General features: G+C 35.3%; 1 protein-coding gene across 1 annotated transcript; it reads left to right on the top strand.

The window, feature by feature from the left end:
• Positions 1–4,317: 4,317 nt before the first annotated feature.
• Positions 4,318–24,974, top strand: LOC101491837 (protein ANTHESIS POMOTING FACTOR 1). Its single transcript, XM_004493302.4, has 10 exons — positions 4,318–4,556; positions 4,916–5,016; positions 6,282–6,391; positions 6,485–6,551; positions 7,860–7,959; positions 8,181–8,297; positions 8,368–8,505; positions 8,601–8,682; positions 22,700–22,749; positions 24,453–24,974. The coding sequence occupies exons 1-10, from the start codon at positions 4,482–4,484 to the stop codon at positions 24,636–24,638; spliced, it is 1,026 nt and encodes a 341-aa protein (XP_004493359.1). The 5' UTR covers positions 4,318–4,481; the 3' UTR covers positions 24,639–24,974.

The raw sequence follows: 24,974 nt of genomic DNA, 5'->3' as shown, positions 1-24,974 counted from the left end.
GTTAAGCAAACAGACATATTAAGAGATTCCCCATTCTTAATACTGATTTATCTTAATGATTTTCAAAACAAAATGTTAAGCAAACACACATATTAAGAGATTCCCCATTCTTAATACTGATTTATCTTAATGATTTTCAAAACAAAACGTTAAGCAAACAGACATATTAAGAGATTCCCCATTCTTAATACTCATTTAACTTAAAACGATTTTTCACAAACAAACACACGTTAAGTAAAGGATACATTAAGAGATTCCCCATTCTTAATACTCATTTAACTTAAAACGATTTTTCACAAACAAACACACGTTAAGTAAAGGATACATTAAGAGATTCCCCATTCTTAATACTCATTTAACTTAAAACTTAAACGATTTTCAAAACAAATATTAAGTAAACGAGACATTAAGAGATTCCCCATTCTTAATACTCATTTAACTTAAACGACTTTCAAAACAAACATTAAGTAAACGAGAAATTAAGAGATTCCCCATTCTTAATACTCATTTAAATTAAAACGATTTTTCACAAACAAACACACATTAAGTAAACGAGACATTAAGAGATTCCCCATTCTTAATACTCGTTTAACTCTAATGGTTTTCAAATTCCACACAGAACGAACTCAAACGTATTCACAAAATATTATTAACGTTGGCTAAAAAGCCTCCGAGCCAAAATCCAAAATACACAAAAATACATAAAGTATACTTTAAAATTATGGGTCTTACAGCTGTGCTATCCATTGAAGTAGAAATCCCCTCGCTAAGAGTATTAATGGAAGCCAAACTAGAGGAGTCGGAATGGGTACAAACACGTTTCGATCAATTGAATTTAATTGAAGAAAAAAGGTAGGCGGCCTTATGCCATGGACAATTATATCAGAAAAGACTGAAAAGAGCGTACGAGAAAAAAATACGTCATCGAGAATTATGGGAAGGAGACATGGTGCTAAAAAAGATCTTACCCATTAAAAAGGATTATCGTGGGAAATGGACCCCTAACTATGAGGGCCCATACGTTGTGAAGAAAGCTTTCTCAGGTGGAGCTTTGATCCTCATGAATATGAATGGAAAACATTTAGCCCTCCCTGTAAACTCAGACGCCGTAAAAAAATATCATGCTTAAAAAATGAATACCCGCTAGGTTGAAAACCTGAAAGGGGCAACCTAGGCAAAAATTAGGGTACAAAAAAATAATAATGAATACTCGCTAGGTTGAAAACCTGAAAAGGCGACCTAGGCAAAAATAAAGGTTAAAAAAAAACCGCTAGGTTGAATATCTGAAAGGGCGACCCAGGCAAAAATTATGGTACAAAAAAAAAATACCCGCTAGGTTGACAACCTAAAAGGGCGAAAAAAATTAGGATACACAAAAAATATATAAATATCTGCTGGATTAAAAACCTGAAAGGGCAACCTGAGAGAAGAAGAAAAACAAGAACAACAACAAAAACAAGGAATATATACTCGAAAGGACAAGATCAACAATATGGATCGGACTATGACATGAGAAGTTAGTACAGTCTACATTTGAATTACTAGTAACCAAGTCGAGTCTTCCACCCATTTCTTTTGTTTTATCTTATGTATATTATTTTTTTACGACGAATATTGAACCTCAATATATTGATATATATTATTACCATCTTTATAATTTAACCCTCTTTCCTGAATGCATGTTATGATTATCAGGTATTGATAAGTGAAACATATACCATACCTCGATATAATGAATTGCGATAAAATTGGATATAGTAGAGGTTGTTTACAGTACAAGACAAACAACAACATGAGATCTAGCTTAAGATCACAATATTAATTCTTCAAAAAATAAAGAGAAAGAAAGAAAAGGAAAAAATAGAAGAGGACAAAACGACTCGCACTTGAAGCCGATAAAACGACCCGCATCTTGAAGCTGGGAAAATGACTCGCACCTGAAGCCGAGAAAACGACCCGCATCTTGAAGTCGGGAAAACGACTCGCACCAAATCCGAGAAAATGACCCGTACGTTAATATCGGGAAAACGACTCGCACCCGAAGCCAAGAAAACGTTTGGTTTCTGTTTGCCTCTGATTCCTTTTCAAAAATTTTCACTATTTTCTAAAATATAAAAAAACAAACAAACAAACATATTTAATTGAATGAAAATAAATGGATTGATGGTAATAAAAATCATAATAATGGTCATCATTTGAATGAAAAGAAATTGAAAAGAAATGAATCAATGGTAATAAGAATCAATATAATGGTGGTCAATTAAATGAAAAGAAACCGAAAAGCAACATATTAATGGTAATCAATTGACAATTATTCTCTTGTCTTTTGTAACCTACACCCAAAAGGTCTATAAATAGTCGACAACTAGAGTAGAAAGGGGATCATAATTGAGAGCACAAAAAAAAAAATATAGAATAATAGGCAAAAGAGGATAAGAAATTCTGATCTTGGGAAAACCAGTCCAGCAAAAACCAATTCAAGGAAAATCAGTCCAACAAAAACCAATTCAGCATTAAAGTATAACTTTCTTGTCGTTTCTCTAATTTTCTGCTTATTAGTCTTTGTATTGCACCTTTTACAAATTTTTTTTTTTCTTTCTCTTTTTCTGTTTATGCAAAAAATAAACTCATATGTTAAGCTTTCATTTTTTTTTAAGTTGTTTGTTCCTAAAATTGTTTTCTTTGCAACAGAAAAATAATAATAAAAAAATATAACTAATTGATGTTTATAAAACAAGAAAACAAATTTCACCCTATTGTAGTATAACATAAAACTCATATCACGTATTTATCAAATAAAAAATAAAAATCATACCAACGAATAAATAGTTTTTTTCCCTAGGATTATAAGTAATGGTCGCTGTCGCCGGATGAAATTCATCTTCGCTCGCCGCGCCATATTATTCACCCCCTATCGTTGGTGGTCTTTGTGTCGTGACAGATCCGACAACATATGAGCAAATCCTTTAATAGGCTGCGTCACCGTCGCGTCCATCTATCTTGTTCACATACCGCAACGTTACATTGTTTTCTAACAAAAACCAATTTTTCTTTACTTTAAAATAAAAATAGAAGATATAATTCAGGAACATACATCTCACTTTTTTTTTCATTATTATTATTATTATTATTATTATTATTATTATTATTATTATTATTATTATTATTACTATTACTTCTACTTTATTTTTTATTTATTTGATACGTATATAAGTAAAAAGTAATTAAAATAAAGTAATAATAAAAATCAGACAACACATAAATATTTTCAACCAAAGAACTACGTGTGTTTTGATTTTTCTATTACACCTAGAGATACGTAGGAGCAAAGTTTTTCCCTTGTCAAACCAAGTTAATAAAAAAACATTTTTTATTCTTTTATTAATGTAAATAATTTATTTTCTTTTTTATTATTTTTTAGGGAGTGAAATAAATAATTAAATAATTTGTATGCAATTAATTATAGGGTAACCGTTTTAACGGACGATGTAGGGTAATATTACTTTCCCTATTCGTAATCGACTCCCGAATCCGTTTTTTTTGTTCAAAAACTTTATTTTAGATTTTATCTAATTTTCCCTTTTAAAAAAATATAATTGGTGATGACTCCTTTTTCGCGAACAAATCAGAAGCAACAAATAGAAAATAAAACGAAATTAAATAAAAGTAATAAATATGAGATTTTTTGTAGTAAAGTAAATATGAGTGATTTTGATTTGATTGATTTATATTTAATATGATCTTTTGTAATTTGAAGAAATTAAAAAGAAAATTCGATGATTCAATTTAATTAATTATAATGATAGATATTTATTTTTAAAAATTATTTAACTCTAATTTATTAATATAAATAAGAGTGTAACAAGACTTTGGCAGAAAAGGGAGGAAGGATTAAAAAATATCAAACTCTTGTGTTGTTGAATCCATCCACTAAAAAAACCACTATTATTTCTCTATTTTATACAACCTTCTTTATCACCACTTATAAAACAAAACAAACTAAGAGCAAAGAGGAGAACAAAAATAGCATACTCTAGTGTGGTAAAAATAGGCAAAGATGAAAAAAGAATGTTTATCAATTAAAAAATCATACCCCTTACACCATTTTAAATCGTAATCCAATTCAATTTTTTATTACTATTATATTTTGTTAAACTTAAAAATAAAAAAATAAAAAGCTAAAAACAACCGTGTGGTTTGAGGACGACGATAGGAAATCGATTTAAAAATATGCAGGGGATTTTTTTTTTTACTTATAACTAAGTTAAAACATGTTAGTTTAGTCTCGAGAATTTTGACGAACTCGGGGATTGATACAACTTAACAAATTAGGTATTTACTCAATTTTAAAATAAAAAAATAAACAAAAATCCCAATCTTATAGAAGTAGGAGCAGATGACTGGAAGGAGTGTGACAAGGAGAGGGATTGTTCGTTAGTTTTCTTTCTTGCTGCTGTGCTTCTTTGCGCGGCCCGGTTGCGATGGCGACGTCAGTTTCAGAGCTCGACGATGACATTGTCCGCAGCATGTCCATAGGAGCTGTTTTCTCCGACTTCGTAACTCTTCTCTTCCCACTATTTAATTCTACACTATAATACCCTCACGCTTTGAATTTCATTATTCAACGATTTTAGGGTCCTTGCTTCTAGTTCCGCTGGTGTTGATTATTGATTGTTCTCTTGTGGAGCAAATTAATTAGATTAAGCTTTTAAATATGCAATTATTCAAAGTGTAAGCCAGTGAATGTCTAAAAGTTGAAATGTTTTTTAGTCCCGATCTCTTCAGCCTTTTTAATACTAAATTGCTTCTATTTGTTTTGTTAATTGTGTAGAAATCTTGACTTTATTGCAAATGGTTATTCTTCACTTCCTTAGGTTTTTTTTTTTTAATTATGTATGTTGGTTTGTATTTGTAGGTTGGGAAGATATATTCTATTGATTTCCATCGTAAGGATGATTTACTTGTCACGGCTAGTGAGGATGACTCAGTGCGACTCTATGACATTGCTAATGCTAAGTTAGTTCGCTCATATACAATACAATAAATAACTTACCATGTCATATGCATATGTCTTGTGATAATTGCATTGTTTTTTTATGAGGAAATTGTTTGGTTATTGTCTTCCTTTTTTAATCTTCTAGCATACATATAATGTGATTATGTCTTGTCTTGTGTTAGTATTACACACGTCTCAACTCAGGGTGGGTGCTTTCATTTCCATTTTTCTTTTGAAAAGAGGTTTGTTTGTTGACAGGGAAATTCTAGATTTGACTATTCTAAGTAGTTAGTTAAATGAATAAATCAATGCTTGATATTGTAATCATCTATGATTTGTTTATGAACAATTGAGGTTACTCACGTTATTCTCTGTAAAGTGAGTTGGTCATTTTAGAGAAGTGTATTCCGTGAAGTGAAGTGTGCAATGCTTGTTTTTTGCTTGTTTGTTTACAAAATCTATGTAATCTCTCTTTATCTGATACTGACTTGTTAATTTTTTGTTACTGTAAACTTCAGCAAATGGCTATGCTGGTTGCTGATGTAATGCACTAGAATGGAGCTAATGGATTGTTATTAACAATTTGATATTCACAATTGCTTTTGCATTTAGCCGCTGTTTGATAAGTGATGCATCTACCATTTCCTTTTTATGATGGTTAAATGCGTTTTTGGTCCTACGAGATCTGAAATACATTAATTTAACTCTATACAAAATTTAGAGGTTTAGTCCAAAAATATGAAAACATTGATCTGAGTGTTTATATAGAGATATGGGAGGGGAATAAAGATATAGCGTATTCCAACTTTGTAGGGACTACCTAATCCATTCATTAACAACATAAAAGAATTATTGAGTCTTACTTTCAACTTATGATCTTTGAATATTAAAAAGTCATTTCAGTTCTTAAGTTGGTTTATTATACTGAATTTTTTTTTACTTTGTTGTAGAAGTTTAGCTGTTTAATTATTTGAATGTTTTGCCCATCTTTATTAAGGACATCACCGACGTACAGTTCTTTAGAAACTGTTCGTAGTTTGTTTCAAATTTGCATCTGACTGTTATTAATAAATATTACACGTCTTGTTCTAATTGGGAAACAATAGGAACAGTTTTCAGAGAACTGCACCTATGTTTTGTCTCTTTATTAAAGTGACTAAGCCTTTTTGGGATGGTTTGTCGACTTAGTGCAAGTTTATATTATTTACAGTTTAAATGAATAATTTTGGGTGACTAAGCATTATGACATATCTAACACTTTTTACATTTTTACCTTGAATTCCAGGTTGTTGAAGACCACTTATCATAAGAAACACGGTACTGATCAAATATGCTTTACTCATCACCCGAGTTCTGTTATATGCTCTTCAAGGTACAATTTGGAGTCTACTGGAGGTGAGCTTTTGTAAATGACATTTGATAGGATATAATTGAAGACGACTAATTATGTCTACAACTATTGACTTCTTTTTTCCTTATATGTGCCAGAATCCTTGCGGTATTTATCAATGTATGATAACCGCTGCCTACGATACTTCAAAGGACATAAACAAAGGTTTGAAAATGATCTTCTTATGTATTAATTTTTTTTCCTTGCAGAAGTGCTTTTGCTAAGTTTCTACTATCTTTCGTGTTTATATTCTTTACTTTTAATTGATAAATGTAAAGTTAGACTTGAAAAGATGGAAAACTTGAACATTATTCCTCAATTGATCAAAAGAGTATACACAAATTATACTTTATAGAGAAGTGTACATTATACATATGATTTGAGTTAGTCGATAAAGGTATGGAGGACCCAGCTTCAGAAATAAATTCAGTAGACTTTAAAGACTTAAAAAATACTCCCCAAAGTTAGGAATAGGGGACAAAAGGCTCATCTTCATTAAACATGACATCCATGTAGACAAATAACAAATGATTCAGAAGGTGATAACTTTGACATCCTTTCTTGTTAGGAGTATACCCCAAGAAAACACATTTGGTGCCCTTGAGAATCAAGTTTGGAACAATGTTGGCAGTGGGCATGAACAAAAGCCACTCACCCAAAGGCACGAGATCGGAGGCTTTGTATAATTGGGATAGAAGGAAGAATAGATATCGTTAGATGATAAGATTTGCATTTCCAAGAAAAGAAAAGGGTAATTAAGTTATCAAATATGCCACAAATATGGAATCGTGATTATCAAATCAAGTTTCAAATTGTTAATTGAAAAACCGGTTTCTAAATTGTGAGTCAAATCTTATTAGGAATCGTAAGATACATTATCAATAAAAATATGACATTTATAAATAAAACAAATGACTCAACAAAATTATAAGTTGATAAACATATATGGACCTCAAAATAATTCAAGAAGTCATAGATCAACTTAAAAGAAAAGTGGCCGACTATACAAAGTTGACTGGCTATACTATGTTTAGATAGAGATTTATTAGAATGAATCAAAATCCATCTTCGTTGATTGGGATTCATCATAAGAAATTAGGATTCAAAATAAGATTCATATCCAGAATAGATAACACTAGCAATTTATATTGATTGAGTTCAATTTTGTATCAAATTGAGATACGACTCACATGTATCGTAAGATATTGATAAGCATGTATAAAATACAAACTGTACAAATAAAAAGAAAAAAATATTATGCAACTAAAAGAAATATCGGAGGATTTAATCCCATATTACAATAGTTAGTTTTCCTTTACCCCATACTTTCTTGAAACCAATTAAGAGACAAGGTAGATAGTTTTCATAAGCGAGATTAGGACAAAAATTTGCTTATGATTGACTTTGGAGCATGTCAATTCCTTGATATAGATGATTATATTGCTGATTTCTTTTGAATGACTTCTTTGACAGAGTAGTTTCTCTCTGCATGTCTCCTATCAATGATAGCTTCATGTCTGGTTCTCTAGACCATAATGTAAGGTTATGGGATCTACGGGTTAATGCCTGCCAGGTTGGTCTTTTTTTTCTTCATATTTTTATTTTAGGGGGCTGTTTTAATGTAATTACTTAACTTTCTAGGGCCAGTTAAAAGACTATAAAAAATAAGCTATGCTTTTTGAACTCACTTGATATTATAGATTGATATTATAGAATACAGTTTCAATTGAGCTTCCATTGATATTATATAATGCAGTTTCACTTGATATTATTGCTCACTGTTATAGTTTACAGGGAATCTTACATGTACGTGGTAGACCTACTGTTGCCTATGACCAACAAGGCTTGGTCTTTGCCGTAGCAATGGAAGGGGGAGCTATTAAGTTGTTCGATTCACGTTCGTATGACAAGGTTCTTATCTGTAATTTTTGTCTTTGCATTTCATAATTTCACAACTTTAACATTACCCATGCTGGTATAGGGTCCCTTCGACACCTTTCTTGTTGGTGGTGATACTGCTGAGGTTTGTGATATCAAATTCAGCAATGATGGTAAATCAATGCTTCTGTCTACTACTAATAACCATATATATGTTCTTGATGCATATGGGGGAGACAAGGTTAATTTCTTTAATAGTCAAAGTTTCTGTGTTACAATTTATTTATGTAATTTGTTCAACATATGTCGAAGTTGACGGTAGAACTTCTTGTTCAGCGCTGTGGGTTTAGTTTGGAACCATCTCATGGCACATCAATGGAGGCTACATTTACCCCAGATGGGAAGTATGTATTGGCAGGTATCAAATTTTTCATTTTTTACACGTTAGCATTTTGAACTTCATTTCACTGCATCTAATTTCATGATTATATTACGTACTGATATGTAGAAAAATCTTCTGGAAATGTGTTTAATTTCTACTATATTATTTTCTATTTAAATGTTAGTGTTATTTTGTACTAATAGTATCTTGGCCTAATTATAATACCAATTGAGAGCATTCGATCCGAGTATTGTTTAGCATCCTATCAATCATATACTTGGAAATACAATTGCTTATCGTCTTTTTTTTTCTTCTTCTAGTCGACCTAATCCTGCTTTTTCAACATTATAATATGGGGATTACCAATGAAAAATCGACAAGAATGGTCAAATTTTCTCATAATATGATTATAAAATCACATTTCATATTTTTACTAGGCTAATCTTTGAATCATCAATCATAAGATTTGGACACAAAAAATAAGTTTTAAATATATATACCCTAAACAAAATATGATAATTTAAAATTAGGTGTTGGCCTAATAACTTAACCATATATCTTGTAAGATCCAATCATAATTCATAATTCATGTCATTGAGAGTCTTATTAACTCATGAGCTGATAAAATAAAAACCTGCAACTTATAAGTCACCTAGTTCAAAACTAATTAATTACCTTCACATTCTTCAATCATTGTGATTAATGTCATCATTATTGTTATAATTTTCATTATTTAGCATAACTATTCCTTTGTCCTCTTCAGTACATGATACTTCTTTGTATTCACATTGGAACTATATGGAAATTTACATAGCAATACTCTAACTACAAGGTTAGGAACCCAAGCCAAGGATTTAGGGGAAGAACACTAATATTTAGAAAAAAAGATAAGAAGTAATTGGAGAGAATCTCTCCAAAGAACATGATACACAAGCAGATACGCTCCTATAATTGTTTACATCACTCAATTTCAAACGTTGCTAAAAAAGACTTTCATAAGAGATGGAATCTTTATGTGTAGGTTCCATGTACACTTAGGATAAGAGAGGGAAATGATCACTAATTACCGACTAACAAACACAATAGTCTAACTATTATAACAACCCCAACCAATTTACTACTTCTACTAACTAATTCTCTTTTACCTAAGTCCTAACAATACACCCCCTCTTCTAAACAACCTTATCCTCAAGGTTGACATCTACTATATTCGTGTAGGTGTAATATTTGATTACATGCATTTCCTTGCCTTTTCCCTTCCACACACTCGTTAAAATTGGGGTGCTGGCACCCTCTTGCAACATGCTCTCATTTAGATTATTGACAGTTGTATCCCACCAAAGTAAGGAGCTATTACTCTCATTTTCATTTTTGCCACCTAGATCCCACAATTGTAAGGAGAAAGGCTCCTTCACCACAATCTCCTTTGCTGCAACCCCCTGGATTAACGTGTTAATTATTCTGCACAATTGCATATGTCCCACATCAGATAGGAATAAAGCCACCTTTTTTGTGTTGGACTTGCACACTTAAACTATAATAGGGGTCAGCTTCAATAAGGTCACATAGTAGCCCAATCTCGAAAACTTAGTGAGCGACCTCACCTTCCGCTTCTTCCTACATGCGACACCCACTATGACAACTCGACTCCATTTTATCTTGCTCATTGAATGTTTATGCACCCCATATTACCAATCAGGTCTGGTCGGTTCTGACGGTAGATGTTGAGGCAGCACGTATGTCGGCCAATACACAATTAATAAGCCATCTTTTGCTGCTACCCTACTTGACCATGACTTGAAAATTTGAAGTTGTGCAGGATCCTAGTTCTTCACATTGGCTTATCTGAGTTTCTCTGTGGACCCAATACCTTCTACCAAGTCTGGTTGCTTCGATGGTGGTGGCGGAATCAGATTTTTGAGAGTACCACGAAGGAATTGCAATTCTGCTCCTTCCGATCCTGAAAACGACCCATTATCATAAACCTTCTCGTCATTCTTCCTCTTATCGCTAATAATGTGATCGCTGCCCATTCCTTGTTTGTTCTTTGGTGTCTCCACCTTCTTGATCCAATATCGTGGTGGTGCGTCTTTGTCCTCTTCGTCGTCTCCCATATGTAGTTGGTCTTCATGCTGTCCTCAATGAATGAAGATGCTTCTGTTTCTTGAATTTTCTTGCCATTTTGGATTTCCAAAAGCAAGTTCTTGATTTGATCCATGTCAGGAATTTTATTGAGTTTTTCTCTAACCTGTTCCAGATTTGTTTTTATCTCTACCATTGTTTTCTCCATTGACATCATCCCGGTTTCTTGTTTGAACCAAATTTGGGATTTGCGTTGTTCTGGCGACTTCAGTGGCAGCAGTGAAGCCATAACCGAAGAATTGGCGTCCAACGGCTCTGGTGGCGGCGAGGGAGCCACATTCATTGAAAAAGCCTTTAATGATAGTTCCCGCGTTGCCGGCTTTCCTATGTTTGTGATCTCGGTCGTCTCTGCTTGCAATTGATCCCTCCTACTGGTATTGTAGACAGCTTGGACATCTGCGAGAGAAGTCTTGGGAACAACAGTATGTATAATGGCAGAGTGTTCTGTCCACAAATTTAAAAAACCAGAATAGTATTCCTGAAAAGACAAATTACCCTATTTGTAATTGGCTATCTTTAGCTCCAAGTGAAAACGCTTGGCTGTATTGTCCTGGTTGTAAATACGCTTCAAATAATTCCACATTTCTTGGGCAGTTGAGAAAGAGCACAAATTATTGATCATTTGAGGATCAATAATACTGAAAATACAAGAAATAATTTGAGCATCTTTGACTTCCCACGCGTCTAAAGCAACTTTCTCTGTTTGTGCCTTAGAAACCCCATCCAAGTGACTCCATAATCCTTTCCCTTTGACATACATCTTGAGTTGAAATTCCCAAGTAGCGTAGTTCTTGCCGGTGAAGCGAACACAAAAATGATCTCTTTCTCTTTCCAAAGGCATGGAAACCAATATTGTTGCAGCCAACAACAAAATGGACGTGACAACAATACATGAACATAACAGAATCATAACGTGCACTGGTGAATAGAAGTTGGAACCTAACACGTGCACAAACTTAGACTTGCGAATAGGAATAAGTGAACTAATACAATCACGAACCAAAATAGAAGCAGAAATCAGAAACGCAAGTGAACAAATTCGACGACGAACAAACTCGATCATAGAATCACAAATTGAAGCAGAAATTCAATTGCGACCAAGGAGAAACAAATTGAAAGCAAGAGTTACGAACAATGACAACCGAAACCAAGAAACCACGAGCAAGAAATCAGAAAGGGGTTTCGAATAAATAGAGATTATACCCTATACAGGTAATTACAACAAATAGTTACAATTAATAAAGATAAATCAATCCCTGATTCACAGTTTACACCACTCAATTTCAAAAGTTGCTAAAAGATACTTTAATAAGGGATGCAACATATATATATAGGTTTCATGTACACTTAGGATAAGAGAGGGAAATGATCACTAACTAACTACCTATTGACAAACATGTCTAACTACTTATAACAAACTCAACCAATTAACTAATTCTCCGTTGCCTAAGTCCTAACATACAGTTGCAGAAACAATATGTATAGGAGATAAGTCGGAGAAAATAGAGATAAACTCGGCCTCGGAGAAGAAAGAATGGTAATCTTCCCCTAGGCCTACCAAAATTTCTGTAAGGATCTGACACCTGTTCTAGTTAACTCCATTACCTCCCTCGTATTCCCTCAACTCCCCATGCATTTCACATACCGTTCCACCACTGGTTGGCTCCAACCTGTAGTTTTATTAGGCACTTCCCTAGCAGACTTCTCTTAACTTCAGTTTTCCATCATGCCTTTGGCATATCTGCCCCTCTTCTTTCTATGGTACAACCTAACCGATGGCCCAATAAGCATGTGCCTACCAATATCTTATATGATTCAACGATGAATGCATGGAAGTTTTAATGGATTGTCATGGAGTTGATTCTTCCGTTAAGAAACAAAGATGAGAACTTCATAAGTAATAATCTTCTCTAATTCTCCAAGGGCACACACATACTTCTTATTGAACAGAAATGAATAAAACTATAGCTTTTTATTATTATGTGGAAATGGTGCCACATGTAAAGAAGATGATTATGGAATGCACATAAGCGTCCAAACTTTAAAATAGGTGCATAAAATAAATTGACATGGAATGAAAAAGATGGAGAAAGACAAAGATGAAAAGTAGACGCCACACTCAGAGAGAGTGATAAGTTAAGTTAGAATTTTCCACAACGGTATTGAAACCTTTGGTAGGAACCAAGGTGGTTCACTCAAAAACACAAAAGAGGCAAAGCTCTCAAAACTCACAAGGAGTATTAAAATAATTCTCAGTTTCAAAGTTCCAAAAGAGAGGAAATACAAGCTTATTTATAAGGACTAAATACCCCATCCTCTTAACCCTACTAACCTGGCTTCTGCTCTATTTAGTGCATGGTTCAGCCCAAAATAATAGACCCGATTTCAAAATTATCCCAAAAATAAAACAGAAGAACCAAACCATACAAACAAAATGTTCGAGTTCCAATTCATTTACTTAGGCCTTTCATCTTCCATATAAAATGTTCAAGTTCCAAAACAAAAATAGCTAGAAATAGAAGTCATTCCCCCACATCATGCCTTTCATTTACTTGGATCATTTGGACATTTTAAGTGCTTCTTCCAAATTCAGCGTGAGTTCTTGATTTAAGAATTCCTTTACCTTAGCCTTTGGTCTTGTTATAGGTTCCACAAGCCCTTTTGTTGCTTATTCATGCTCTGTTTCACTTGGGCCTCCTAGGTCTCAGTTAATACCCACTATGTCCCCAAGGGAAGGTTAGTAAAGCATCCAGCTAATTATCTTCCCCTTGGATCCCACTGTTTGAAACCTAAGGATCAGCTTATGCATGAAGCATGACATGGTCCACTAAGATCCCATCCCATTGCTTTAGGTGTTCTAGAGGTGGCATTGAATCCATGCTCAACCAGTCCCTTCCAACTAGAGTAGCCTTGTCTGCAAGGTGAAGGAAAGGACACTAAGTGGTGAATAACGTTAATCTTTACAAGAAGTTACAGTGTTCTGGAAAATTGTCCCATAAATCAACAACTCTGTGGCCCCATATTCCAAAGCTTCCTATGTGCCAACACCTTAGAGACAACACATCAAATCTGCCTGACAAGTTCATATATCTTGTTGTCTAATGTGAATAATATACGCGTTTGAGTTCCACATATAACTTGACAATCATTCTTAAATTTTCTATTATCAGAAGAATCATCCAGTAATTGCGAAGTGCAGTCATGAAACTGTCACTACTATATATCTAATGTCTTGTTGAGTCTGTTAAAAAAAATGTTAAGTTGAGCAATCATCATTTTTGGCATTTAAATTTTAGGAATTCCTAAAAGTTGTTGTAGGCGTTGTAACCCTAGAGTAATAAATATCTTGCTTCAGACACACAATAGTGATTTATATTTGTGGTGTTTTTATCCCTTTTAGATCATCAAATGCTATCCCCCTTTTTGTTGAGTCTGTTAAAAAAAATGTTAACTTGAGCAATCATCATTCTTGGCATTAAAATTGTTGAAAATATATTTATATTTATTACATATCATGTAAATAGGGATAATATCTCCCATATTTATTTTTGTATTTATTGCTGTTGAAGAATCGAGAGAAATTAGACTTTATTCTCTTTTATTTTATATTATTATGTTTATTTTTATTCTGTCATTATTACTCAGTTTTACTATTGTAATTTCTTTTCCTATATAAACAGCTTAGGGCTGTAATAATAAAACATGAAAGTATTTTGTCTTTTACTTTCTTCATGGTATCAAGAGCTCTAGTTAGGGTTCTGTAAACCTTTCCACAACCATTAGGGTTTGGCGCTCTAACCAACTGAGCTAAACCTAATGGCACACAATACCCCATGGAAGGTAGCCCTTATGGGTAGCGGCGACAACGAGGATGGTTTGGCAAAAAAATCAGACATAGTCAACAACCCTGACAATTTAGACAGCGCCATAAGTGGCAGTGGCAGCGGCCTAAGCAGCCACAATGGTTCTTCCAACTCTTTTGGCAATGAGGGAACTTCTAATGCCCTCAAGGTTGAAATCCAGAAACTAAATGGAAAAAATTATGTCGAATGGTCCCAAACCGCAAGATTGATTTTAGACGGTAAGGGAATATATGGTTTCCTAACAGGAGAGGTGCAAATGCCTGCCACAACTGATCCAAAATACAGGTTTTGGAAATCTGAGAACTCTGTTATTATTGCTTGGTTGCTTAGTAATATGGAATCAACAATCAAAAAACCTTTTATGTTTTTGCCTACTGCCAAGGAAGTTTGGGAGGCTGTCAAAGAAACATATTCTGATATTCAGAATTCTTCTCAAATTTTTGATCTCAAATCACGATTGTGGCATAACAGACAAGGAGATAGAGATGTCACTACCTATTACAATGAGTTGATGACACTATGGCAAGAATTGGATCTCTGCTATGATGATCATTGGAAGTGTGGCATACCAGACAAGGAGATAGAGATGTCACTACCTATTACAATGAGTTGATGACACTATGGCAAGAATTGGATCTCTGCTATGATGATCATTGGAAGTGTTGTGAGGACAATGTTCTGTTTCTTAAGAGACAGGAGAACGACCGTGTATTCATGTTCTTGGTTGGGCTTAATAAGCGGCTTGATGAAGTCCGAGGCAGAATATTGGGAAAGATCCCATTGTCATCACTTCGGGAAGCATTCTCAGAAGTTAGAAGAGAAGAGGCGAGACAAGGTGTTATGATGGGTAAGTCACCTTCTGTTGGTGAGGTTGAAAGCTCTGCCCTAGTCACAAAAAATGAAGACGGGAAGAGCGCTGGCAAGAAACCATGGTGCGAACATTGCAAACGTCCAGGGCACACACGTGATACATGTTGGAAGCTCCATGGAAAACCTCTAAATTGGAAGAAAAAAGAAAGAAACGAAGGTCATGCGCTCCAAGCTGGTACATCTGATCAAGAGAAGCAGTCTCCTTCAAGCCCATCTCCTTTCACCAAGGAACAGTTAGATCAATTGTACAAACTTCTTGAGTCTCAAACTTCTTCTTGCTCTATAGCTCAGAGAGGTAATTTTCCAAATACTGCTCTACTTAGTGTCACTCCCAGCCATACTTGGATTATTGATTCTGGTGCTACTGATCATATGACTGGGGAGTCGAGTCTATTTTCTTCTTATAGCCCTTGTGCAGGTAACCACAAAATTAAAATTGCAGATGGCTCTCTTTCAGCCATTGCAGGGAAAGGTTCTGTTATTCTGTCACCTAAGTTAACCTTAAAAGATGTCTTACATGTTCCTAATTTATCATGTAATCTATTATCCATTACTAAATTAACAAAGGATATAAATTGTCAAGCTAACTTCTTTCATTCTCATTGCACTTTTAAGGATTTGAGCACGGGGAAGATGATTGGCAATGCTAAGGAGAGTGGAGGACTCTATTATCTTGACAATGGACTCGACTTCAAAGACCAACAAAAAACAAGTACCTGCTTTGAATCTATTTTTGTTTCTTCTAATAATGATGATATTATGTTATGGCATTTACGGTTAGGACATCCTAGTTTTCCGTATTTGAAACATTTGTTTCCTAAATTATTTTCTAAGAAGGATCCATCTTTATTTCATTGTGAAACTTGTGAATTTGCTAAACATCACCGTTCTTCTTTTTCTGCACAACCATATAAACAATCAAAACCGTTTGCAGTTATTCATAGTGATGTTTGGGGTCTTAATAGAATAAACACATTTTCTAATAAAAAATGGTTTATAACTTTTATTGATGATCATACTAGAATTTGTTGGGTTTATTTATTGAAAGAAAAATCGGAAGTTGGACAGGTTGTCAAAAATTTCTTTAAAATGGTGCACACTCAATACCAAACAAATATTCAAGTCTTCAGAAGTGACAATGGTAAAGAATATTTTAATATACTTTTGTCCGATTTTTTTCTTGCAAATGGGGTTGTTCATCAAAGTTCTTGTGTTAATACAACCCCAACAAAATGGAATTGCAGAGAGAAAGAATAGGCATCTTCTTGAGGTTGCTAGAGCTTTACTATTTGCAAATAAGGTTCCAAAATATTTGTGGGGTGAAGCTGTTTTAACTGCATCATATTTAATCAATCGAATGCCATCTAAAGTTTTAGATTTTCATACACCTCTTGATGTTTTTCGAAATTATTTTTCTTTGACTAGTGTCTCTGCTGATTTGCCACTAAAAGTTTTTGGTTGCACTGCTTTTGTTCATGAACATAAACACATTGACAAACTCGATCCACGAGCAATAAAATGTGTGTTTACCGGTTACTCTCCAACTCAGAAGGGGTATCGGTGTTTTGAACCAAAATCAAAAAGAATTTTTGTAACCATGGATGTTACTTTTGTTGAAAATCAACCATTTTTTAGTGACATTCAAATTGAGGAGATGAGAGCTCTTGAGAAGAATCAAACTTGGAGAGTCATACTTTAAGTGATATAGTGTTGACACAAAATTTTGAGACTTATATTGATGCACCAAAAGAAAATGCCCAAGAATCCATATTGAAACTCAATCCACTTATGAATGAGGTTTCGACAGATTCGTGGGCGACAATTTCAAATGAAAATCACAATGATCAAATTTTTGATCTCAATAATAATAAAGGACCACCTGAAATGCCACAACATAATGACTCAGATAAAGAGACACAAAGCAGGTTTACTACAATTGGCCCTACATGGAAGGGAAATGTCTTTGAAAGAAGAAACCATAAACACAGAAATGAAGGACCCATTCTCCGACCCTTCCAAGATTCTGAACCAATAGATAATCCAACACATCATCTTGATACAGGTAAGTCTTCTTCTATTCTTCAGAGTCATGTCGAGTATCCTGATTTAGACCTTCCTATTGCAATTAGAAAACCTATTAGATCATGCACTAAATATCCTTTGTCTAATTATGTGTCATACTCAAAATTGTCTTCTTCATTTGCTGCATTTACCTCTAAGTTGTCTACTGTAGAAATTCCAAAAAATATACAGGAGGCTCTAAAAATTCCAAAGTGGAAGGAAGCTGTTCTTGAGGAGATGAGAGCTCTTGAGAAGAATCAAACTTGGAGAGTCATGACATTACCTACAGGAAAGAATACTGTTGGCTGTAAATGGGTATTTACTATGAAATATAATTCTGATAACACAGTTGAAAGATACAAGGCACGCTTGGTTGCTAAAGGGTTTACTCAGACATATGGCATTGATTACTCAGAGACTTTTGCTCCCGTTGCCAAATTAAACACTATTAGAGTTCTCTTGTCCTTGGCAGTGAATTTAGATTGGTCTCTTAACCAACTTGATGTAAAGAATGCTTTTCTGAATGGTGATTTGGAGGAGGAAGTATACATGGATAGCCCACCTGGCTTTGAAGATAAATTTGGTTCAAATGTGTGCAAACTTCAAAAATCCCTTTATGGTTTCAAGCAATCTCCAAGGGCTTGGTTTGAAAAATTCACTCAGTCGGTCAAAAGGCAAGGATATATGCAGGGACAATCAGACCATACTCTGTTCATGAAGTTCTCTAATGTTGGTAAAATTTCAATTTTAATTGTATATGTAGATGATATTATTCTCACAGGAGATGACATTGTTGAGATGGAAAGATTGAAGAAAAATTTGACTAAAGAATTTGAGATCAAAGATTTAGGCGCGCTTAAATATTTTCTTGGTATGGAAGTTGCTCGCTCAAAGAAGGGAATTGTTGTTTCTCAAAGAAAATACATCCTAGATCTCTTGGAAGAAACTGGGATGAGTGGGTGTAGACCAGCAGATACTCCTATGGAATTAAATGCTAAACTTTGGGAGAAAGGCAGTGTTCCTGTTGAGATTGGAAGATACCAGAGGTTAGTCGGCAAACTTATTTATCTAGCCCACACTAGACCTGACATCGCTTTCTCTGTGAGTGTTGTAAGTCAATTCATGCATTCTCCCTATGAAGAACACTTGGAGGCAGTTTATCGAATCTTAAGGTACTTGAAATCCAATCCTGGAAAGGGTTTGTGCTTCAAGAAAACTAATGACAGAGAAGTCTCTATATTTACAGATGCTGATTGGGCAGGATCAATTACTGATAGAAAATCCACCACTGGATATTGTGCCTATGTTTGGGGAAATTTAGTTACTTGGAGAAGTAAGAAACAAGGGGTTGTTGCTCGAAGCAGTGCAGAAGCTGAATTCAGAGCAATGGCTCAAGGAATCTGTGAACTTTTATGGATTCGTAAACTTTTGGACGAACTGAAAATGAAAGTTGACTCACCCTTAAAATTGTTCTGTGATAGCAAAGCAGCAATAAGTATAGCTCACAACCCTGTACAACATGATAGAACCAAGCATATTGAGATTGACCGCCATTTCATAAAAGAAAAAATTGATGCTGGAGTTATATGTCTGCCATTTGTGACTTCCAACCAGCAAACTGCTGATATCTTGACAAAAAGTTTGGCAAGACCCAATTTTGAGCGACTTATAGCCAAGTTGGGCATGACAGATATCTATGCACCAACTTGAGGGGGGGTGTTGAAGAATCGAGAGAAATTAGATTTTATTCTCTTTTATTTTATATTATTATGTTTATTTTTATTCTATCATTATTACTCAGTTTTACTATTGTAATTTCTTTTCCTATATAAACAGCTTAGGGCTGTAATAATAAAACATGAAAGTATTTTGTCTTTTACTTTCTTCATGCCCTACCACATATTCTCCTCTTACTATACATGCTCAGTTAGGTCATCCGAGTCTTCCCAAACTTCAACAATTAGTACCTAATCTAACCAAAATATCTAGCTTAAATTGTGAGTCGTGTCAATTAGGGAAACACACTCGTAGTCATTTCACTGATCGAGCTAATAAACGAGCTTCCTCCCCATTTGCTTTAGTTCACTCAGATGTTTGGGGTCCCTCTCGTACTATTTCCACACTTGAGTCTAGATATTTTGTTACCTTTATCGATGATTTTTCCCGTTGTACGTGGTTATTTTTAATGAAAAATAGGTCTGAATTATTTTCTATTTTTGAACAATTTTATAAGGAAATTAAAACTCAATTTGGTGTATCCATTCGCACTTTGCGCAGTGATAATGCCCGTGAATATTTGTCCCATCAATTTCAAAATTTTATGACCTCTAACGGCATTCTTCATCAAACATCTTGTGCTCATACACCTCAACAAAATGGGGTAGCCGAACGCAAAAATCGGCACCTTATTGAAACCACTCGTACTCTCCTTCTTCATGGTAATGTACCATCTCGCTTTTGGGGCGATGCTGTTCTAACGGCGTGCTATCTTATAAATCGCATGCCTTCGTCTGCTCTTGATAACAAAGTCCCTCACTCGATCCTCTTTCCTGGTACCCCTCTTCACTCACTTCCTCCTCGGGTCTTCGGATCTACATGTTTTGTCCACAATCTCACTCCTGGTCTTGACAAACTTTCAGCTCGATCATTAAAATGTGTCTTTCTGGGTTATCATCGGTCCCAAAAAGGTTATCGTTGTTATTCTCCTACTCTTCGACGATATCTCATATCGGTTGATGTCACATTTTTTGAGTCTGTTACATACTATGAGTCGCTTCCTGATCCTTTGTCTGCAACTATTCCTCTGGACCTACCAAAGTCTATTTCACCTTCTCTTTTACCATTAGAGCCTATTACGTATGCCCCACCTGAGACACCTCCTGTGGCCCCTCCCACTGTCCCACTTGAGACTCCTCTTGTTGATCCTCCAACTGTACAACCTCTTCAGACATATCGTCGTCGTCAACCACCATCGGTTGTACATGTCCCTACACCTGTTCTTGATACCGAGGTCACTCCAGACGCTCCTTCACCGCCACCTCCTTCTTTATCGGATCCGACCCTTGATATTCCTATTGCTATTCGTAAAGGTATACGTCCTACTCGTAACCCATCCCCTCATTACATTGGCTTGAGTTACCATCGTCTTTCTCCTTTGCATTATACTTGTTTGTCTTCCCTGTCTTCTGTTTCTATTCCTAAATCTCCAGGTGAAGCTTTATCTCACCCAGAGTGGAGACAAGCAATGATTGACGAGATGTGTGCACTTCAGAGTAGTGGTACATGGGAATTGGTTCCTTTACCGTCGGGAAAGTCTTTAGTAGGATGTCGTTGGCTTTATACGGTGAAAGTTGGTCCTGATGGTAAGATTGATCGTTTTAAAGCTCGTTTGGTAGCAAAAGGGTACACTCAAGTTTTTGGCCTCGATTACAGTGATACTTTCTCCCCTGTGGCTAAGATGGCCTCTGTTAGACTACTCCTCTCTATTGCAGCCATCAGACATTGGTCTCTACATCAACTTGACATTAAAAATGCTTTTTTGCATGGTGACCTTGAAGAAGAAGTGTATATGGAGCAACCACCTGGGTTTGTTGCTCAGGGGGAGTCCTCTACCATGGTTTGTCGACTTCAGAGGTCTCTCTATGGTCTTAAACAGTCTCCTCGAGCTTGGTTTGGTAGATTTAGCACAGTAGTGCAACAATTTGGCATGATTCGAAGTGAAGCTGATCATTCTCTTTTTTATCGTCACTCAACCCAAGGGTGCATTTACTTGATTGTCTATGTAGATGATATTGTCATAACTGGTAGTGATCAACAGGGCATACTCCAATTGAAACAACATTTATCTCATCAGTTTCAAACTAAAGATCTTGGCAAGCTCCGCTACTTCTTGGGTATTGAGGTAGCCCAATCTAAGGACGGCTTAGTAATTTCACAAAGAAAATATGCTATGGATATTCTTGAAGAGACAGGTTTGTTGAATGCCAAACCGGTTGACACTCCTATGGATCCAAACGTCAAACTTCTACCTAATCATGGGGAGCCATATTTAGATTCAGGGAGATACAGAAGATTGGTTGGTAAGTTAAACTACCTCACAGTCACCCGTCCAAACATTTCTTTTGCAGTCAGTGTGGTAAGTCAATTCTTAAACTCTCCTTGTCAAGAACACTGGGATGCTGTGATACGAATCTTGAAATACATTAAAGGTGCTCTAAGAAAAGGTCTAATTTATGAAAACAGAGGACATACTCAGATAGTCGGTTATTCAGATGCCGATTGGGCAGGCTCACCCATTGATAGGCGATCCACTTCTGGGTATTGTGTACTTGTTGGAGGAAACTTAATATCTTGGAAGAGTAAGAAACAAAGTGTAGTTGCAAGATCTAGCGCTGAAGCTGAATACAGGGCTATGGCATTAGTGACCTGTGAGCTCATTTGGTTGAAACAGTTACTCAAAGAGCTTCAATTTGAAGAGGCAACACAAATGACATTAATATGTGATAATCAAGCAGCATTGCACATTGCCTCTAATCCAGTTTTTCATGAGAGGACCAAACATATTGAGATAGATTGTCACTTTGTAAGGGAGAAGATCGAATCAGGCGACATCACCACTAGTTTTGTTAATTCCAATGATCAATTGGCAGATGTATTTACTAAGTCTCTAAGAGGTCATCGAATCAGTTATATATGTAACAAGCTTGGTGCATATGATTTATATGCTCCAGCTTGAGGGGGAGTGTTGAAAATATATTTATATTTATTACATATCATGTAAATAGGGATAATATCTCCCATATTTATTTTTGTATTTATTGCCTTGAGCCTATATAAAACAGACTCCGTTGTGTAGTTCAGACACACGGTTTCACCATATGTCTCTCTCATTTTCTCTTATTCAACAAAAATTTTAGGAATTCCAAAAAGTTGTTGTAGGCGTTGTAACCCTAGAGTAATAAATATCTTGCTTCAGACACAATAGTGATTTATACTTGTGATGGTGTTTTTATCCCTTTTAGATTGTCAAATGCTGTCCCCCTTTTTTTCTTTACTCCCCTCATCATTGTTTATTTACTCGGAGGATTGAAACTAAACTAAAGTTTCTAACATTCAAGGCTCAGGAGGCGGGACCATGCATGCTTGGAGTATTGACATGAAAAACGAGGTATTTATCTATTTTCTACTGTAACATGATTATGCAATCCATAAAAATTTATTTAATTTAAAGAAGTTACTTTAAAATTACATTTTATTCTATTGAGAAGTATGTCTGATCCATCATATTTAGTTAATTGAAGTAGAGTTTATGAATGTATTACTGGAATGATTTGGGTTGTTCAGCGTCTTCCATGACTATTTTGTAATTGAATTTGTAAAGCCCTGCTTTATTTCTGACGGCTTTGTGCCCAACCTGATGCATTGAAACAAATTATGTTCTTGTTTTGTCTTGTTGCCAAATATATAGGATTTTATTCAAAGCATTACTAATGATAGTTATATATATATATATATATATATATATATAACAGAAGATACAAAAGAACTTACAATCAAGAAGTTAGATATAATCTATATGAATAGAAAATGAACCAGTTAAGAATTACTCGAAAGCAAAATTGAGATTGAGGAAGTTATACAAAAAAACACAAAATCATTGTTGAATACATTAGGATGATGATGCTGTTAACAGAGCTAAGCTCCTTTACAGAGTCAAAGCTCTCTGCCCCGAACAAACTGTATGATTTTGATACCTTTCTCTTTCCCCTCAGCATCCGTATAAGAGTTTCCCTTGCACATTTCGTTTCCCACTTCTCTCCTCTCACTTAGTCACGTGGATATTCCCACTTTGTCGTCTATTTATCTTAACACAAACTCTCCACACGGTGTCCCGTGGGCCTTGGCAGAAAAGAATCGAACAAGGAGACAAATTTTGGATCATAACTAGATTGATACCATGTCAATGGAATTGCTTCCTTCCCAAAGCTACCACTATCATACCAAGCCAAAGTATTTATAGAATTTAATATCATATCCATAGACAACAACAGATAATTAGAAGTGTGTAAGCATGTTCCCACATATAGAATGAGAGCTTTGAAAATTCATTCATATGGTTCAGCTGGTTTTGGCAAAACTCGTGCATCCCCCTTCATTAAGTTTCCAATGGGTTGTCTTGCAGAGGACACAAAGAAACTATACTCTAAATAGACCACCTAAGACCCCTGTGTTCTCAACCCATATGCTAAAATCAAATTGGGCCAATCCCATTAGGTTTACATTTGGACCAACTTACAGATGTCTGGTTTTGTCCCTCTTTCGTCCACCTTATTCAAAGCCAGTTCTTCAATGGTGGTTTCTTCAATAGCAACCAGAAGTAAATTGACATCCGACGTCTTAGGCTGTGGAGATACCACAACAATGGTTCCCGACTGTTTTGGTTGTGGAGGGACTGTCGCCAATGGATCTGTGATTGGTAGTGACACATCTAGAAGCTTTGGTGGTGGAAGGGTTGCCGTGAGTGAGTCTGGGTATGGCTGTTCTGTTACCGCATGGTTGTCATGACCGATGTCATGCGGTTCCGGCCACGTGATAACATGTTTGCCATCTCCTTAAACAGCAATCTAAAAGTTGTCGCAACTGACCGTGAAGGATCCTCAAGTGAGTCGCTATCCAGCAGTTTCAACTCTGGACAGGTTGCTGCAAGTGGACTGGTGTCTGGTGGTATAAATCATTTATTTTTAAGCACAAAATATGATATGCATCTGTTTTAATTTTTATATATATTAAGTTTAGAAGAGTAGAGTTCAAATTCAAGGCTCGTAGAGCGTATAGACTAACACATGGTTTTCTTCCCTTTCTTCTCTGTAGGTAGCATGTTGGAGCAGCCATATTGGTGTGCCTTGGTGCTTGAAATGGGCTCCTCGCCGGGCCATGTTTGCAGCAGCCTCAACTGTTCTCACGTTTTGGATACCCAACAACGAATCAAAGCTGAAAGCCGAGTATGCTGGGACAGACGCCGAAGCGGGACCACATCCCCATCCACTTTTACATTGAACCAACCAAATAGCTTTGAAGCTGTGCTACCATTTCCGTTTCTCATGGTGCATCAAGAAATCAATTAATATACGCTTAGATTAGCTGTGAGTTTTGCAAAATTATGGTGAGGAGATAACTTTTACCAAAATTACGATAGCTCGATCTAATTCCAGTAATCTTACCATCGATCCAACTATGCTCACCATAAGGCCTTGTGTAGTTATCAACCTTGTGAATTTCTCAACAGCTTCCTAGCTAGTTTGTTTATATTTTATGAAAATTTTGAGGATGCAATTAGATGTTGTCAATTGTAAATTCCGTTGTTGAATATAGTTTAAAATTTTGACTGTTAAA

This window comes from Cicer arietinum, chromosome 3 (assembly GCF_000331145.2).
Source record: "Cicer arietinum cultivar CDC Frontier isolate Library 1 chromosome 3, Cicar.CDCFrontier_v2.0, whole genome shotgun sequence".
Classification (NCBI taxonomy): Eukaryota; Viridiplantae; Streptophyta; class Magnoliopsida; order Fabales; family Fabaceae; genus Cicer; species Cicer arietinum.
This window is presented reverse-complemented; position numbering and strand designations above follow the sequence as displayed.

Coding starts and splice junctions, on each gene's coding strand:
- LOC101491837 (XM_004493302.4), top strand. CDS start 4,482: ATGGCGACGTCAGTTTCAGAGCTCGACGATGACATTGTCCGCAGCATG. Junction 8,506..8,600: donor ATGCATATGGGGGAGACAAG/GTTAATTTCTTT, acceptor CTTCTTGTTCAG/CGCTGTGGGTTTAGTTTGGA. Junction 22,750..24,452: donor GTATTGACATGAAAAACGAG/GTATTTATCTAT, acceptor TCTTCTCTGTAG/GTAGCATGTTGGAGCAGCCA.